Below are 10,709 nucleotides of genomic sequence, written 5' to 3'. Positions count from 1 at the left end.
CAAACGGCTTTGGATTTGGTTTCAAATTAAGTGCGACGTTCTTAATAATAATAATAATAATAATAATAATAATAATAACAGTGTCTCTCATGTTTAAGACACTGATATTTATTAGGTGATGTTACAAAATAAAAGGCTATACCTTGATGAACGGACTGAGCGACCTCAAATAAAACATCTAAAGCCTCCAACCCCCAGTCATTCCTCACACTGTTGATATTAACAATGTAATCTGGATTCAGCCATTTATAAAATGTCAAACCAGGCGTATTATGTGTTGGACAGCTGTTGGTGCTCTGACAGCTTCAAGAGCCCATTTTAGTCTGTAGTTTGTATTTTATTCCACAGACCCTGAACCTACCGCAACAAATAAAGCCTCAAGCACACATGTACATAAGGCTCGTATAGATAGACTAAAAGTAAGAGACGAGAATAATAATAATAATAATAATAATAATAATAATAATAATAATAATAATCTCGCTCTTAAATAATTTTACAATTCAGGTCATAATAACATAATTTAAAAAATATTTGAACATTTCCATAAAAAATTTACAAAGACAAAATAGAAATGAAAATGTATTGAAGTAAATTATCTTTTCAAAAACACAGGAAACAGGATTCTTCAGTTTTGCATGTGTTCATTTGACAGAGCCTCGTCAGTGTAATCCGTGTGTATCATGTGTTTATGAGGGGCCTCGGTGCGCGGCCGTGGCTGCAGCTGTGTGATCCGCACAGGGCTGACAGGCTGCAGTCACAGGTAGCTCCTCCAACACACACCTGAGCAACCCTGCGCTGAGGAACACTGACACACAGCGACTCGTCAGCGGGAAGGTGTTATTGAATTTTGAAGGCTCTGTCAGTCTTCACGCGGAGTCCCGCACAGTTGACAAAAAGCCGCATGGCCAGAGCTTGTTTATGTCTCCCAGACACCTCATCCAGAGGACAAGAAGAGTCTTCACCTCCAAACTTATCCTAAAAGAATCTGAAGAAAAATGGAAACGAAACAAGAACAGTTTCTCTTCATGGATCCAGTTAGAAAACCCAAAACAGGAACAGAACAGAGAATTAAATGAGGCCGACTGACCAATTAAGCTCGTGCTGAATATTATCCGCGCGCATAGCAACGAAAATAGACTTTAATGGAGCTGATTTGATGTTTGCGCAACCTTGTTGTGCGTAATTAAAAGCAATCACCGGCTGGACTCACACTAGACACACACCCACCCCCCCAAAAAAATCAGTTTGAACCTGTCATAGGCCGTAAATGCAAATAAGCAGGCTACCTTGAGCTTTTCTACTGGTCCAGATGAGTGTGTTAAATGTCCTGGAGATATGTGCGCGTATGTGTGTGTGTGTGTGTGTGTGTGTGTGTGTATGTGTGCGCGCGCGTGCGGGGGGCTAGTCTCTGGACGAATCCGTTCCGTGTTGCGCGTCGAGTCCGCCTCTCCGCGCCCCTGCTTCCCATTGACGCACTTTTTAAGCGTCTTCCCCTTCTCCACCTTAAGGCGAGCAGCAGCGGCAGCGACCAATCACCATGCCATTACAGCCTTCAGAGGAAGCTGTTTATGGGACTGCAGCGCTAATTAGGCTCATGAACTAACAAATCTGCCTGCACGAACACGGCGAGGAAAACGATCACATCCATGGATTAGTCTGGGAGTAGCCGAGCACTTTTTATTTTGGCTTCCTCGACACTGCCGCCTTTTCCCAACTTATTTACTGCGCAGAAACTTTGCCCCTTTTCTTGGGTGTGGAGTATTTTCTAAGCGAGAGCGCCTCCGACAACTTTAACTTAAACTGGGGAATCCGGACTATCAGACCATGTTTCAACCTACACCCAAGAGGTGTTTTACTATAGAGTCTTTAGTGGCGAAGGATAATCCTGTACCGGCGTCCCGCACCGAGGAGCCCATCAGGCCAGCGGCTCTCAGCTATGCAAACTCCGGCCAGATGAACCCCTTTCTCAACGGCTTTCACTCCGGCGGCAGGGGCGTCTACTCTAACCCGGACTTGGTGTTCGCCGAGGCGGTCTCTCATCAGCAAAACTCCGCCGTCCCGGTGCATCCGGTGGCCCCGCCGCACGCTCTGGCCGCTCACCCGCTTTCATCCTCACACAGTCCGCACCCTCTTTTTGCCAGCCAGCAAAGAGACCCATCAACTTTCTACCCCTGGTTATTACACAGATATAGGTACTTGGGTCACAGATTTCAAGGTAAGTTATCACCGTGCTTCCTTTGGCTCACTTTTACGCACGAAACGTGCCGAGCGGCTCGAGAGTGGAGACTGTAATTTTCTCCCTGTCCATCAGTACAGAGAGCAGATGTAGATGGAATTAAAAATATGCGATCTGTAGCAGAGCAGTTTTTTTTTAAATTCTCCGGCCACAACAGAAATGTATTTAAAGGATTATTTCTCTCAAAAAATGACCCTGACAAATAATGAATTTGTTCATTTGGAAGAAACAGACAACAGAATAATTGTTTCCTCGGCGGTTGTAGCTGTCTGCTGCTTCCAGCGTCTATTCAAGGCTAAAAAAAAAAAAGACTACAAGAAATGTTGACATGTTTGTACACTGTTGGTCCTGCAGGTTACATATAGATATGATATATGGCCTGCGTAAAACGAAACTAGTGGATGTCGCTGCTCTGCAGGTTGAGCTCAGGCTTCTTTCACGATAACAAATGTTGTTTTTAAAGGGAGAGAATGACACAATATTGATGATTATTTCACGAAGCTATTGCTATTTTTTAAAGGCTGACATAAGTCAAATTTGGGGTCATTTTAATTTTATTATTATTTCATCATTAAATTGAGTTTACCTGCGTGACGTTTACACTAGATAATTCGATCATTAATTTTTACTTTTGGTTGTTTATTTTATGATGTTTATACTCGTCATTATTTGTTAATTTCGGACAAATTAAAGCAAAATTATCCTTTTTTTTTATGTGAGTGAATACTCAATTAATTTCTGAAGTGCTTTGTGGCTGCTGTGTATTTAAACGTCTTCACGCTGCTCCCATTTTACCTGAGATTTTGTTTACAAAGGATGTTTTTGAGCTAATTTAATTAGGCCCAGGATTATATCCCTCTGCTTTGTGTTGCTTCCTTCTTGTCTTCCTGCGGTGGTCTCATTCACCTCAGAAAGTCACCAATAAGAAGTAATTTAAAATACACACGTGTTTCTTTTCTTCACTGATGTCCAGCCTCTCCTCAGACATTATCATCATGCTGTATTTCCAGTCTGCCCTCTGTGGACTATTGTCCCACAGCTGTGCGCAGGCCTGCTGTTCGTCTTACAAATGTTATTATGTTGTGAATTTAAAAAAAAAAAGGTAATGACAGACCCTCGTTCTCTGCTCGTTCCCAGGCAATGAAACGAGTCCAGAGAGCTTCCTTTTGCACAACGCGCTGGCCAGAAAGCCCAAAAGAATCCGGACAGCTTTTTCACCTTCGCAACTCCTGCGGCTCGAACACGCGTTCGAGAAAAACCATTACGTGGTGGGAGCAGAAAGAAAACAGCTCGCTCACAGCCTTAGCCTCACAGAAACTCAGGTAAGAGACTCAACATTTCCCTTTAACGTTAAACTTCACGCCTCGTCTTTTTTGGACGACGCGCTCGTTTTATTTTGAAATGTTTACACTGTCTGCTGCTGTGTGTCATCAGGCCTGCTCTCAGCTTCAGCCTGCTTTTTGTTGTTATTATAAGGAGACATTTCTCACATGATGACGGCTGGTGTTGTGTAATAGAAGCGTTATTTTGTTTTGTTTTGGGTTTTTTTCTTCATCGTGGCACGTGCGTCATGGAGCCCTTTAAAAAGCAGGCCGCTATAATAATAATAAAAAAAATGAATGCATGTTCACGCGTGACAATAAAGACGAGACGTGTAGTTATGAAAACAGTCATTTTAAATAATCAGCCAGCAAATTGTTTTCTACACAGCGGAGTCCATAAATGCCTGTTGTCAATCGAAGACAGAGGCTTTCTGTTGGATCAAATCCACTGTCATTGTATAGGCCTAACCTCATTTTAGGAGGGGTTGAATTACTTTGTTTTGGGGGGAGAATGTTGCCTTTCAAAATGGAGGGCAAATTAACCAGTTAACCATTTTATGGGATAGGCGATACAAAGAGCGAGGCGGGTTCAGTGAATTCCCCCTGCTATATTTAAGATGCTGTTTGAGCCCATCAGCCGCTGTCTTTTGTCCGCTGTGTCTCCTTTGGACGGCGGGGCCTTTGGAGGAACTGAAGGGAGAAATGAACCGTCACCTACTTCAATTAGCCCACTGAAGGCTTATTAAATGCACCTCGGTTGCCATTTAAGCGCTAAAAGGGGCCGCGGAGTGACAAAGCAGGAGCAGACAATTTATCGATTTAGATGTTGTTAATTCCCCACGGCACCGTTTAACAGAGCTCAGGCGATTCAGAGGAGCGTGTGGAAATACATGTTAAATATGTGGCGTGGATGTGATTCCCCCCTTTTTTTAAAGAAAAAAAAATCTTTTAACGTTCACATGTTGGCCTGGATTTATTTAGAGTTAGGGGGGAAAAAATAGTCTGACCTACTTTGGATGAAGCGTCAAAAGTTTTCCCAGACAAATGTTTGTGAGGGTATAAATAAAAACACTTTGAGTTTATTCGTGTCTTGGCTTTTACTTTGTTTACATTTTTATTTTATTTCTGGGGGCTTATTATGGGATGTAATGAATGATAACTTGTACCGTTTTATTTTTAAAAGTTGACTGACCTTCATTAGGCTGTGTTCCCTCTTTGTGCGTTAAATTGATATTATTTATTGGAGTGATAATTATGGATCTATGATTTTGTCACTTGAATGATACGAATCAACGCTTTTCTGAGATTATAATTGATCTTTGCTTATTCTGCCGGTTGTTTTCCTCTATGATCACCAGCTGCAGGTCACAGTTTACCTTTTTTTATTTCCACTGCACCGCTGCCTGCCTGTATTTAGCCCTGCTATCCAAACAATGCGTCCCTTTTACGCGTGGTTTTACGCACTGGCCAATCGCGCTTTATCTCGTGACACTGATCCTGAGCTTTTTTGTTTTCTCTCCCTTTTTCCCCTCCTCAGGTAAAAGTGTGGTTTCAGAACCGGAGGACGAAGTTCAAGCGACAGAAGTTGGAGGAGGAGGGCTCCGAGTCTCAGCAGAAGAAGAAAGGATCGCATCACATAAACCGGTGGAGACTGGCGACTAAACAGTCGAGCCCAGAGGAAATTGATGTCACTTCGGACGATTAAAAAAAAACTATATAAGCGTCTGATTGAAGGAGGACTTGGATAAATGATGCCGTGTAGAGACAGTGAGAGGGTTAAAAGCCAATTACATTTCAGATCTCCGGAGATCGGCAGCTGAGGGTGAGAGAAACCCGGCTGGTGGCACTGCTGTCACCGTGTGGGTCTGTCAGTCCAAATGACCCAGGAAGATGTGACTGACAGTGTCTCAGTCCACCTACCTGAACCCTTCCACGCACCGACCACCACCACTACAATCTCCCATCTACCACCACCTAATTTTTCTCCAATTCATATTGGACGTTTGCACTTCAGAAGGTTTTTTTTTTTAAAGGAAAAAAACAAAACAAAACGTTTCCACTCAAGATACCAAAACACCAAACTGCTTTTGTAAAACTTGAATTGCATGGTACAGTTTTTTTTTTTCTTGGTAGTTGTTTTAATTTGACAAGTTTTCTCAAACCAAGAAGAAGAAGAAGAAAAAAAAATCAATTTTGTTTTTAACTCTATTTTCAAACAGAGAGATGTCGTGCTTCTTCCTTTTTACAAAGTGTGCAGTCTTTAATTAATGATTCTCGTGTAAAAGTGATTGTGAAAACATATGAAGTAGCGGTGCTGCGTTATAGTGTTTTTTTTAAAGAAAACAGAACAAAAAATTCGACCTCATAAAAAAAATAATTTAAAAAACAACTTTCTAAAAAGTCAATCAGACCACATATTTAAAGGGAAGGTATCAGGACATTCCTTTAACCTAAAGCTTTACCAATGTGTCGCTGTGGCCCCACGCAGCCTTCTGTCAGGACTTTGACCCTCCAGTGAAAGTTGCCACGAAGGACTAAATGCAAGAATTGAGAGAGAGAGAAAAAAAAAAACTTCAAGCACTGAGCGTATTCCATGTACAGAAATGCTAAAAGTTAATGTTTCTGTTAAACCCTCTTTTACAGAATGTAAATAATTTTTGTGTTTGTGTTAAGTTTGCTACAATTTTAACACAAAGTATACTTCCAAGAAGTATGTAATTGTCAATATTTTGTCAATAAAGTTTTATCAATATGTTGCGCGCAGTAAAAGTATAGACTTTTGATTACAGAGAGCAGCTGAATGGAGGCCTTTATTCTCATTTTGTGCCACCAAACAGAACAATTTGGATTGAGTTTACAGGGAGGTTTGGACAGTTTAATTTAAAAACACACTGAAAAGAAAAAAAAGGGGAAAAAAAGCTGCAGCCTGTAATTTGTTGTCCTCAGCTCTGCATTTGTTTCTCAGTCTGATATAGACCGCATTAGTTTTATTTTTGAGGGGCTGCAGCGTCTGCTCCGCTCCGGCTACAAAGAGTCCCTACAAGCTTTTGTGAAAGTGCAAATCAGTTTAGGCAATTATCATGCGAGTAATATGAGGGGGAAAGGGGATGCATTGCCCAGTGGTCCACTTTAATCTCTTAATCCACGGATCCAAGGGGGCTTGGTTGGACATAATTTAGTACAATCTGACTACCCCTCACGACGCGATAAGGGAAGGTTGCAATGTGCCGCAAAATGGGATCTTTGTTTAAAATCTTGTCTTGTGGGCTCCATCGTGCTGCAAGCTGCTGCAACATTGCAGGGCTTCTGTAGGAGCCTGTAGGCGAAACTAGAAAGATGCTATTTAGAGCAGGAAATGATTCCCTATTTACACACAAACAAACCAACAGCACAACAATGCACACAGCGTTTTTAAAAAAATCAGACACATTTTAACTGGATTATGATTTTTTTTTTTTTTTTTTTGCCTTGTGAATGCAAAACAAGCCCAGCTCCAGTGTTTTCTGGTGCGAGGTGCACGTGTTGGTTTAATTGTTTCATAAAGTAAAAGAGTTGTTTTTGTGGTTTGGGTTGGAGGAGGAGGAGGAGGAGGAGGAGGAGGAGGGGGGCATGGCATATAGGGAATTCTTAATCGGCCCATAGATTATAACAGCAATAAAAATCTTTAGAGAATACCATTAGCTTTGAAAAAAAAAACTAAAAAAAAAAGAAAAAACCTTAAAGCTTTATTACAAACCCAGCTTTGAAATAGGGGGGATTAGAGGACTGAAAGGGTCCCACAATAGTTAGAAGAAAAGGTTTCATGCTAATGAGGTTAATGCCCTTTGTATCTCCGGACTCCACAACTTCATTACTCCTATCTCGGGCAACACCGAGCGGCTCAGAGCTTCACAATCCACTCGAGCTTTTCCCTACCCTGCCTCTAAAGAAGGATTTGATAGCAGTCCTGTTCAAACTAGATAATTATATCTTTTCAAGTTGGAATTAAGATAAAGAAAGTGCAGTGGAGGCGGTGAGCCTTGATCCGCCGCAAACAAATTTGGCGCACTCTCCCCCCCTCTGTGCGCCTGTATGGACACACAGGAGACAGGACAGGCTTCTCATTAGAGCCCTGCACGGGCTGATTCATTTAAAACGCGTCTGATTTGAACCTGGACATATTTGTCGTGTTTTTAAAAATGTTTGCTCTGTGTATGAAAATATTTTTTTTGCGGGGATTTTCAGCAGGAAATGTAACATCCAAATTTACCAAAGTCAGAGCTCGGTCCCCTGTGCGGCTGTCTCTGAGCTCTACAGCACTAAATATAATGGCACATGACTTTTATTCTGAAGGCACGCTTTTAAAACTAAACTAAAAAAAAAATAATTTAAAAATGAATAATAGTAATAATAATAATAATAAAATAGCACGGCGCGTGTAAGTTGCAATATTTACAACGATTTTCAACGCGCCGTTCTTCTCAGATCTCGGCGCTTATTAAAAGGCGATCACGCGTAATGTGAGACTGAGGTCACATGAATATAATTGGTTTGGACATAACTCAAACAATGTGTGTACGTGCGTGAGGTGAAGTGGGCCCTCGCGTATCGCGTCCCTCTTCCACACGCTCGTGCTGTGCGTTAAGGGCCAGCTGTGGGGACCTTTGCTGACCCGCTTATCTAAACTTAAGCTGCTCCGCTCCGCTTCGTCCAAGGGGCCAAACTCTCCGTAAAGCACCGCGGCTCCTCAACAGTTTGATCTCTCCTGAAATATTCACGACCGAGCCGGGTTGGACATTTTGGACCTAAGCCCCCCGCTGCATGAAACATTTAGTCTGCAACGTGAAATGATTATCCGTCATTGAAAAGAGTAGTCGGTCCTATCAAGTGACCCCACTGACCCAAAACCTCTAATCTGCAATTAGTAGGTATAATTACGTCCGCTGACACCACTAATGTGAATAGTGGCTGAGGGAGGGGATGGGCGGAGGACGGGCTTCGTATTAGTGCAGAAAGTCAATAATTGATCTGTTAAGTTGGGAGAAGTGGCTTTTTCAAAGGATGGCTTTGGAAAGTTTGTCAACATGTTGTCTGTGGATGCAGCTCTGCTCGGGCCTCTCGTCACAGGCTCGTGGGGTGGCACCTGCAGGCCGACCCCGCCACAGAAAAAAAGAAAAAAAAAAGAAAACGACGTCAGGACTAACTTGATCTGTCCTGTTTCACAAATTGCCTCTGAAATTGATCCTTGAAACGAGAGAATGAAGCCTACACAACTCCCTTGGCCTTGACATAAGGTGCAGCGATAAATATACAAGACTAATGAGCAATTACCATACAATCACCCTTCAAATAGCTTACATAATAATAAATTAAACATCGGAGCCTCGGATTCAGTTTCTTTCTTTATTATTAATAACGAGGGAGGGGCGTTTGCAGCCATGATGTGCTCTGATGATTATGTTTTCCGAACGCAGCAATTTCCAACTCGCCATCGGGTACAGTCAGCGCTTATTGACTCGGACTGACTTCCTGCTGGCGTGAACGCAACTGCGCGAAAATCCTTTTAATTGCATGTTCGTTTTCATTGTTATAGGTTTGAATTTATGTCTCATTTAGATTTCGATGGAGATGTGGCGTTTAAATGTACGATTGCACACGCAGGGACGCTCACGCAGCGCTCTTAAATGCAGCATATAGCGGCCTGCTGCGTTCACTGACGTTACCCTTTCATGTAAAAGCCTAAACTCTTACTTAATTGAGGCAGACAACAGATTCTACTGTTTAAAATAAACTGCAATCATGTTTTTAAGTGAAAAGGTGACAAGCGATGACACTGATATGTTACGTTACATTTGAATACATTTTATTTTCCTGGTCGTGTTATGTTCAGCCTGCTAAATGTCCCCGCTTTCTCTTTTTTTAAATTCTCTTCATCACTGTTAATGAATTGAGAGCAGGGTAACAGCATGTAGACACACACACTAAGAGCCTGGCACCAAAATGTGATTGGTAATAGATGAACGAAGCCAAGAGCCACATTACAAGTAGGTTTTGGTGCTCCAGTGGCCGTGTTCGCTGAGGTCACCACGCAGACAACATGCGACCAAGAGATGTCGCAGACCTACAAGTGACAAATTGCCATTTCACGATGAAATATTCATCGAGAGCTGCGATTCAGAAACACTAAACTTTTTCCACCTGCACAGACGCCTCTTTCTCCTTCTGTCAGGCTTCTTCTTCTTGGCCTCCGTCCCACAATGCCCTGTGCTGTCGGCAGACACCTCCAGCATCTGCCTGAACTGAGCCTGCTCCAGCATTAAACAACGCTGCACAGGCACAGCTCAGTTAAGGGAAGCCTCAGACAGTTTAAGGCCTTTATTAGCTGTTTTTTCCTTTTATTATTTTCATTGGCTGCAACAGTGAACTTATATTCAATGCATTAATATTCTTATGAATTGCTGCTGCTGGCCCAAAGATTCCTTTGGTTTATTTTCTTTAACGACAGGGGGAGTTTAGGTTGTAATTTGATGCAGTTTCATTTGCATATAAGTGTTTCCCACATATCCACCAGCTCTGAGTGGAGCAATTGTCGAACCCCATGTCCGTTGAAGTTCCAACCTCCAAACATTTTATAGGCCGTATCTGCAACCAGCATTCCCCTCAGTGCACTAATGTGTAACACATGGCGGACTGTACACCTGATAAAATACCTCAGGGGCCCTGCAGTTTGGAAAATCCTCAATTCGCTCCCTAAATAAAACAAACAATGGCCTCACTAAATATATCACATGTGCCTGCTGAACTATTTTGTGTCTCTTGACCTGCGAGTCCCCTCCCACATCATCAGCACTGATCCAGTCTGCCAGTGCCATGGCACAACAAGCAGGTACTTCTGAAAATAATACCACAGGTTTTAGAAGCTCTTATTTTTACCTGCTGCAGGCGAAACAGGTTGTAGGAGTTTGATGGAGCTGCCTTTGCATCTGGCTCTGTTAAAACCCACATGAAGGCTACATATTCTTCACTCGACGTTTTGATCACATCCAATGAAATTAGCCCACATCTAAAACTGGAGTGTTAGTCCGCTTCTCTCCTGCTGTTTCATCTCTGTAAATGTGGCAACAATTAGAGCTGAAATGTAATATAGCCGGCGTGGGTTATTGAACAGA

The 10,709-nt window shown here is 42.3% G+C and overlaps 1 protein-coding gene and 1 long non-coding RNA gene across 2 annotated transcripts in view; one reads left to right on the top strand and one right to left on the bottom strand.

Annotated features, from left to right (window-relative positions):
- Positions 1-625: 625 nt before the first annotated feature.
- Positions 626-10,709, bottom strand: part of LOC311270513 — an 87,261-nt gene continuing 77,177 nt past the window's right edge. The window contains exon 4 of the long non-coding RNA XR_014624269.1: positions 626-988. This is a non-coding gene — a long non-coding RNA (uncharacterized lncRNA). The remainder of the gene's footprint in view (positions 989-10,709) is intronic.
- On the top strand, positions 1,440-6,318 carry emx2 (empty spiracles homeobox 2). The gene is made up of 3 exons (XM_084374915.1): positions 1,440-2,218; positions 3,377-3,561; positions 5,099-6,318. The coding sequence occupies exons 1-3, from the start codon at positions 1,828-1,830 to the stop codon at positions 5,264-5,266; spliced, it is 744 nt and encodes a 247-aa protein (XP_084231041.1). The 5' UTR covers positions 1,440-1,827; the 3' UTR covers positions 5,267-6,318.

Source organism: Pagrus pagrus (assembly GCF_965226575.1).
Source record: "Pagrus pagrus genome assembly, chromosome: 15".
NCBI lineage: Eukaryota > Metazoa > Chordata > Actinopteri > Spariformes > Sparidae > Pagrus > Pagrus pagrus.
This window is presented reverse-complemented; position numbering and strand designations above follow the sequence as displayed.

Excerpts from the sequence above, each read along its gene's own strand:
- emx2 (XM_084374915.1), top strand. The coding sequence starts at position 1,828 with ATGTTTCAACCTACACCCAAGAGGTGTTTTACTATAGAGTCTTTAGTG. Across the intron at positions 2,219-3,376 it reads CTTGGGTCACAGATTTCAAG|GCAATGAAACGAGTCCAGAG; the intron begins GTAAGTTATCAC and ends GCTCGTTCCCAG. Across the intron at positions 3,562-5,098 it reads TTAGCCTCACAGAAACTCAG|GTAAAAGTGTGGTTTCAGAA; the intron begins GTAAGAGACTCA and ends TCCCCTCCTCAG.